Consider the following 8,364-nt stretch of genomic DNA (forward strand, 5'->3'; position numbering starts at 1 on the left):
CCACCACCACCACCACCACCACCACCACCACCCACACACACATTCCTCAGTGGAAGTGACAGCAGACGAGCTTTGGAACTTAGAGAGCAATCCATCATGGGTGAAACTATGAGCCTGAGGTGATTCTTGACAAATACATACACATGGCAAATATATATTATACATATTCATAAATACCTTCTTGAAACATTTTTACATAATTTGTATTTTCTCTACTGCTTGTAGAGTACACAGAGTACAAAAAAGACAGTTCCACTTAGAACCCTTAAGAAGGCCTTTTTCCGCCAACATTTTCTGGGAAAGTTATTTGAAAGAGCAAACTCCAAATACTAAGAACGATTTACTTCAAACAACACGTCGGACAAATTATTTTGGTTATTTATGATTCGTAGAAAGAGGGGGGAAAAAAATCCATTAATACCTTTTTGTGTTATTTGTGAGATAAACCATGCAGCCGATCCAAATGTAAGAATTTGAAATATAAAAGTATTTTTTTCAGAAAACCGCACGTTGGCATCTTTCAGTTCAATCTGGTTTTCCCACCCACAACTTCACTGTTTTGGTTGATTCTTACTGCTCTCGTAGCGTTGTGTTTGGCAGCGGGAGGCAGCTGTTATCAGCAACAAAGAAAACTCACAAAAACTCACTGTACATGTCTGCTCAGCACCAAACAGCAGACTGACAAAGTTAGCGACTATAGCTAAAGAGTCCGATATATCATCTGCTGGAGATCAAGCCAAAGCAAAAATAAATAAATATTCCATTCCTTTCACTTGGTAGACACTTTTGTCCAGAGCGATTTGCCTTTTTCACCATACATATAGACATGGAGCTATTTGGGGTTGAGTATCTTGCTCAAGGACACGTGGACAGGAGGAGCTGGGGATAAAACCAGTATGATGACACAAAGGATTGAACCACCACAACTGCTGGCCAACCCGCCCTACCAGCAGCCAGCAACCTCTATCTGCGAATTCTGCAATCCTCCTCTTGGTGAGACTTGGTGGTTATCAACACCCCGGAGGTTAATTAACGCTAGTAGGTGGTAAAATTTCACAACTCTTAGTACAAAACTCAAAGCAGATATTCAAGAAGGCTGTTTTTTTAACATGTAATCACATGTTCAATTGTTCAAAAGTTCAACACACAAAAATACAGAGTAACTTTTTCAGTAGTAGTAGTAAGTAATTGTCTTTCACGATACAATGCTCACAATACTTTTAAAATGCTTCTCTTCTGATTTGCATAAAAACCTTTGACTAACACTTAAATCAAACTGCTCTTAATGGTTAATCACGGAACTGTTTGGTAAACCTATAGATTTTAAATTGGTTTGTCAGCTATATAAAATGTGTTTGTATGAACATCTAAATTACATGTAACCACACATAATGAATAGCCTACTAATTATTGCTAATGGATTTCACCTAGTGGTAACCACAATTGGTCACCCAATAAAAGGCTGTGTCAACACTGGCAATTTCCTTAGGAAGAGCTGGTGGACAAGGGATCCTTCAGAGAGGTGGGCATGGGCACCAACCGTGAGGTCAGGGAGGCGGGCATAGGGCCCATCGAATGGTTGGTTGTCAGAAAGAGGGAGGCAGACCTGATGTCTGTAGTGATCATGTGGTGAACTGAGGTCTTACTATGGCAGAGGGGGCTGTGGCTCAGGAGGTAGAGCGGGTTGCAACATAGCAGGAGGTCGAAGTATCCTTTGGTAAGATACTGAACCCCAAATTACCTCTGGTGGTCCACCAGTGTGTGAATGTTAGTTTCTGTTTGAGCACTTATTCAGTGTGTGAATGCAGGTGTAGTGTAAAAGCTCTTTGAGTGCTCGAAAAGACTAGAAAGGCGCTATACAAATACGGAGCATTTACAGAGGCTGCCAGATTAGTTGATCCAAATCTAAAAAGATTAACTGTCAATTCTATCATCCAAACTTTTCAGCAAGAAAACTGGTAAGTTTGTAGGATATCTTTTATTTTGTTATTTAACCAGATGATCTCATTGAGATTTTTCAAGAGAGACCTGGCCAAAAAAGCAGCATACTGACAGAGTGGAGTTACAGATACGAACACCAGACACACCCACAACAAGCAAAGGACATTCAACAAAAACTCTTAAGATGGACAAATAAACAGTATAACTTTAAGACCAATTAAAAGTACAATTTGTACATAGGTTTAAAGGAAGTTGTTATTTCAAAAGCAGTGACAACAATTTATTGCTTCTGGTTCCAAGTCTTTCATTCGGTGTTTAAATTCAACAAAGGAGATCAGAGATATACTCTGCTTTGCCACTTACAGTTCTGTAAATTGTAATGCATTTAAATTCATCAAACGTGTTACAGAGTTCTTACAGCATGATGTCAACGGTATACTCAATTCTATGCTTAGAATGGACAGAAAACCCCATAGTGGTTTCCATGGCTGTGCGCTGACTGACCAGCAGGAGAGGACAGGCAGGGAATACTGCTGTCAGAAATAAAGCAGGCAATTGAGGAGAACAATGACACCTTTGCCAATGTGGCATCCATCAGCCTACCAACCGTAAGGAGTCACCTATGTGACTATGTGGGAGGATGTCTTCTTTGATCATAACTTGATTACATAGATAGATATTATGGAAATGATAGACTCTGTAAATGTTGGGAAATGTGAAAACTGTGTAATCGGTCTTTTACAGTATCCTGTAGCATGCTGCTTTCAGCACTTCTAAGGCGATTTGAAACCTGTATCTTGCATTGTTGGTTATTGGATTCACTGAGTTAAAAGGACTAAACTGAAAAGATATCATGTTGTGTTTTGGTTGATTAAACCATCTGTTCTCATGAAATTTCACAAGAAACTTATATTTTGAATCAATGGTTGTGTGGTGAGATGTTTACAATCCAAATGAATGCATGATGGCAAGTTTTGAATGAAAGACTGGTGTGAGATGAAGTGTGATGAGTTATGTACTAAGAGCTGTGAAATTTTACCACATGCCTGCAACAATAGTACCAAAGCGAAATTTGTGGGTTTTAATCCCACTGAGGTCACATAAAAATATCATGCCTTAGGGTAGTAATTCTAAAGTTTGCAATCTCAACATATCAGGAAAAATAAACAATACGTACATGCATCTTAAGCAAATGGTCCAGTGATGATCAATTCAGAACATAATGTATTTCAATGTGAAACAGGTCTTCCAACATATTTTTTAGACTTAATGACAGATGTAGTTATAGTTGTGAAGAAAGGTGTTTTTTTGATGATCTGTTGTGTTTTGTACCAAGTGTGGGAAATAATACCATAGCAACAGACAAAACCATGTGTAACCATCATTTAAATCTTTTATTGTAAAACCAAAAAATAGTTCAGGTAAAGCTCAAATTTCACAATTAAGTTGCTGGTCCAAGTAAGGTTCTTACCTGGACCCTCAGAAGGTTCTAGATGCAACCCATTTAGTAGGTTTGAATTAGAAGACTCAGGGTTGCAGTTGGAACGTCCAGAAAGGGGTCTTCTATGGAGACAAGCACAGGAACCTAAAAATGTTTTTAGCATTTGCCATTCCAGCAAACATGGAAGAGCCATGGTGTAAAGGCTCTTTTGGTCATTTATGGCTAAAGCTAGAGTAATAAAGATTGCCAAGGGTTCAGTAGCAGTATACAAAATATGTGGAGCCGCTATTAAATGATACAGTAATCTGATGCTGCCACCTACTGGAGGCAATGTGTCATGCAGTCGGTCATAACTGCAGCTGGTTTGAAGTTGCTGCTGGCGTTACCAGTGAAAACTTGTTACAAGTATGTAACTATCGTCAGAAAAATGTACTTTAAATATCAAAATATCTAACTTTAACATACTTATCATGCAGAGTGGACCATGTCAGTGATATATATGATGGATTTGTTACTACTGCATTTTGTAACAACTTCTCATCCCTAGCATCATTAAGGTTTAGTTTTAAGGGTATTTTTGAGTGTCCATATGAAAGTTTATCAAGATATAAAAACATTCTTCCTCATTCTAACACATTTACCTTTTTCTAACATCACCAACTCTGAAACAAGCTTTAGTGAGTCTTGGCCCCCTTGACTTTCTAAACAGGGCAGACAAAGCCCAGGCTGCTGTCCAACTTCATGTTGTTGTTTGGTTTTAAACAAAGATTCAGGAACACCAGCTCACACAAAATGTACTTTTTCCAGTGTGTGAGTGTAACCTCTAAGAACTCTTCAGGTCACACAAAAAGTCATATTTATAGAGGAAAAAAAACATTTTATTTGAGGTATGTCGCTGCTGGACATGTGTTCAGAAATGTTTGTGGTGTCCTTCTAAAATAGTTTAAATAAAGACATTCTCGCTTTCTTATTATAAATAACCTCAAAATACTGCACAGGCTTTAGAGAGAGCTATTTTATACAAAACAATGATAAAACAAGTGTAAAACTGTCAAAAAACTAAAATGCCAGACTCATTCCCAAACTTGCAATCACAATTAAAACTAATGTGAACATAGCAAAGCCGTTTATACAGAGCTGAACACTGACTCTTCATCTCTAGCTGGAGAAAAAGCACTAAGTCAGAAGATAATAACTTGGCTTGCAAAGGGCTCCGAATAACTTTGGAAATTACAGTCCTGTACCTGGTCAAACCAACAGTGATCATATGAAACTGTAGAGAGCTCCAGGTAATGTCCGCCAATCCTCAAACAAAAAAGGAATGCGTACCCACCTTCAACATTAGGCCGGCTGTCATTTGTTACTCAACAAAAAGTCCAACAAGGTAAACTACTTGTCCGTAAACCTCTTCAGCCACTAAAACACTCGATCAAACTCCGTCTGACTGGTGGTGGCTGGGTTTCTGTTCTGATTGGGCTGCTGCTGTGGCATGTGGCCTCTCCGTCTGGGCGGGGCCAGGTATTCAAACATGGAGGTATTGTGGGTGGAGAGCATGTTCTTCAGGTCTGACGGCATGGGGTCGGACCAGAAGAAGTCATGGTTGAGCGCGTCGTCGCTGTCTATGCGCTGTGCCGGGTCCAGGACCAGGAGTTTATCTATCAGATCCAGGGCGTACGGGTCTTTCACATAGGCTTTGAGACGATCCTTCACTTTCCTCTTTTGGCCTTTAGGCAGCTCCATTTTCTGGTAAAGCTCATACTTCTTATCCACACCAGGCCACACCTGACAGAAAGAGAAGATGTTTCAGGATTTGGTTGACATAGCAGACAAGTAATGCAACTTGACTCTAAACTCATCATGATATCTGACCTCAGCAGTGATGGAGCCACAGAGCTGGCTGATGAGAGTGAGCTGGTGCTGCTCAGTGTTGCCTTGCATTATGGGACTTCTGGTCCACATCTCTGCCATGATGCAGCCCCCTCCCCACAGGTCAATGGGGGGGCCGTAGTCTCGTTCACCTACCCCCCCAAAAAAAAGAATGGGATTAATAATTAAATACTGCAAGCTTTCTTCGGGTATGAAAATGAAGAGGTACCCTGTGGAGTAGCGTAATGGGGTTTTAACATGTTGGTTTTGTTTGTTCATGCAGCACACGATACAGGCCTACCATGGTTTCACACTATTCGACTGATCTCCAGGCTGTAGATGTGCCAGCAAATGCAGTGAAGGACACTATAAGTTTGCCAACTTCTAGACAAATCAGCTTTGCTAATATTATGTTTGTTAGACCTCAAGGATACACATAAGTGTTTTGGTGAAAAAGACTGAATGTAAATCAGAAACTTTATTTACAACAAAACTCCACAAAGGTACCTTTAAACTATACCTTTAAACTAATCTGCAGCAGAGTTGCCAGTTTGTCCATCTCAGTTTGTAAATGCTCCTTTCTAGTCTTTTTGACCACTCAAAAAGACTACACTACATCTGCATTCACCAGTCACACACATTCATACACTGAGCCTAAGTGCTCAAACAGAAACTAGCATTCACACTCATTCATACACTGGCGGAATAGCCGCCAGGGGCAAATCGGGGTTCAGTATCTTGCCCAAGGACACTTCGACACGCAACCAGGGGAAGCCAGGAATTGAACCGCCAACCTTCCGACTAACAGCCAACCCGCTCTACCTCCTGAGCCACAGCCGCCCCAGCAATCAGTTTATACTGTGCTCATCAAAAGGAACATTATTGGTTTTGTCCTTTTTGTAATTTGTGCAGCACTTTGTAAACTCAGCATCCGTGAGTTCTCTAGATCATTACTTGTCATGAATCTAATGTTTGATGACAACATGTGTTTCCATCCTTATTTAAAAAACTAATTTTGAAATATCGCAAAAAGGTTTTTACCCTTGGCTGAGGAGGAAAAATTGGTGTATCGATGAAAGAGAGATGCAACAAGGCGCAATGGAAACTAGGGATGCACCGAAATGAAAACTCTTGGCTGAAACCAAATATAATGAAAAAACACTGAACATGTAAATTCACATTTTTTTCCCCATATACATTTTTTTTCCCATTGCATAAATTAAACATTCAAAAGGTGCTTTTTCCTCAGTGTTTTCATCAGGATTTGGAGAGACTACGGTGGGGGGGTCTGAGGCCCGAGAGGGTCCGGTAAAGTAAATTACATGAGTCCATTTACTTTTAATGGACACATGTAATATGTTTTATACTCTCTGTGAATATAATCCAATTAATCTTATTTCCATCCTGTTTATTACCTTATTTTGAAAACCGTACGTTGTCACATGTGTATCCTCGTGCTAAATTCATCAAGTCTGACCCAGTTTGATAAATAATGTTGTATGTGGTGCTCGTACGGCGGAACATGAAGACTTCACAGCCTCTCTTCATGTAGGACTCTCAAACTGCAACACTTGTCTTTGTAAGGAGAGAAACTGACAGGATAAAGTCGCTGACCTGCCTGTCTGCTTGCTCTGGGCCGTTTCAGAGGATTTACCATAAAGGCTTGAATACGTGTGCACTCCAAATTTAGGTGCGGCTAGCTTAATCACCTTTTCATGAACGATTGACAGAAACACTCAAAGCGGGTCAGACTGTTTGTTGTCTTTTCTAAGAAGTCAGCCACAGATGGAGTGGATGTGCTGGGAGACAATTCAGCAGAACAGCGTCTGCAAACGGCGCTTTTTGCGTCTTGTTTCTTTATCTTGTTCTCGTTGTTAACTTCAACTTATTTATGTAAAACGCAAAACATTTTGATTTATGCAGCTGTCTGTCCCGCTGCGCGCAGGCTTGCGTCTCAGCTGTGACTAACTGTGGCATGAAATACAGGTGCTGGTCATATAATTAGAATATCATTAAAAAGTTGATTTATTTCAGTAATTCCATTCAAAAAGTGAAACTTGTATAATGTATACATTCATTACACACAGACTGATATATTTCAAGTGTTCATTCCTTTTAATTTTGATGATTATAACTGACAACTAATGAAAACCCCAAAATCAGTATCTCAGAAAATTTGAATATTGTGAAAAGGTTCAATATTGAAGACACCAGGTTCCACACTCTAACCAGCTAATTAACTCAAAACACCTGCAAAGGCCTTTAAATGGTCTCTCAGTCTAGTTCAGTAGGCTACACAATCATGGGGAGACCGTTGACTTGACAGCTGTCCAAAAGACGACCATTGACACCTTGCACAAGGAGGGCAAGACATAAAAGGTCATTGCTAAATAGGCTGGCTGTTCACAGAGCTCTGTGTCCAAGCACATTAATAGAGTGGTGAAGGGAAGGAAAAGATGTGGTAGAAAAACGTGTATAAGCAATAGGAATAACCGCACCCTGGAGAGGATTGTGAAACAAAACCCATTCAAAAATGTGGGGGAGATTCACAAAGAGCCGACTGCAGCTGGAGTCAGTGCTTCAAGAACCACCACGCACAGACGTATGCAAGACATGGGTTTCAGCTGTCACATTCCTTGTGTCAAGACACTCTTGAACAAGACACAGCGTCAGAAGCGTCTCGCCTGGGCTAAAGACAAAAAGGACTGGACTGCTGCTGAGTGGTCCAAAGTTATGTTCTCTGATGAAAGTAAATTTTGCATTTCCTTTGGAAATCAAGGTCCCAGAGTCTGGAGGAAGAGAGGAGAGGCACAGAATCCACGTTGCTTGAAGTCCAGTGTAAAGTTTCCACAGTCAGTGATGGTTTGGGGTGCCATGTCATCTGCTGGTGTTGGTCCATTGTGTTTTCTGAGGTCCAAGGTCAACACAGCCGTCTACCAGGAAGTTTTAGAGCACTTCATGCTTCCTGCTGCTGACCAACTTTATGGAGATGCAGATTTCATTTTCCAACAGGACTTGGCACCTGCACACTGTGCCAAAGCTACCAGTACCTGGTTTAAGGACCATGGTATCCCTGTTCTTAATTGGCCAGCAAACTCGCCTGACCTTAACCCTAT

General features: G+C 40.6%; 1 protein-coding gene across 1 annotated transcript; it reads right to left on the bottom strand.

The window, feature by feature from the left end:
- Nucleotides 1-3,316: 3,316 nt before the first annotated feature.
- On the bottom strand, nucleotides 3,317-5,418 carry LOC123982354 (cyclin-dependent kinase 9). The gene is made up of 2 exons (XM_046067837.1): nucleotides 5,252-5,418; nucleotides 3,317-5,164 (listed from the first exon to the last, which is right to left on the bottom strand). The coding sequence occupies exons 1-2, from the start codon at nucleotides 5,348-5,350 to the stop codon at nucleotides 4,799-4,801; spliced, it is 465 nt and encodes a 154-aa protein (XP_045923793.1). The 5' UTR covers nucleotides 5,351-5,418; the 3' UTR covers nucleotides 3,317-4,798.
- Nucleotides 5,419-8,364: the final 2,946 nt, after the last annotated feature.

The sequence above is a fragment of the Micropterus dolomieu genome, linkage group LG13 (genome assembly GCF_021292245.1).
Source record: "Micropterus dolomieu isolate WLL.071019.BEF.003 ecotype Adirondacks linkage group LG13, ASM2129224v1, whole genome shotgun sequence".
Lineage (NCBI taxonomy): Eukaryota > Metazoa > Chordata > Actinopteri > Centrarchiformes > Centrarchidae > Micropterus > Micropterus dolomieu.

Coding starts and splice junctions, on each gene's coding strand:
- LOC123982354 (XM_046067837.1), bottom strand. CDS start 5,350: ATGGCAGAGATGTGGACCAGAAGTCCCATAATGCAAGGCAACACTGAG. Junction 5,165..5,251: donor GTGGCTCCATCACTGCTGAG/GTCAGATATCAT, acceptor TCTTTCTGTCAG/GTGTGGCCTGGTGTGGATAA.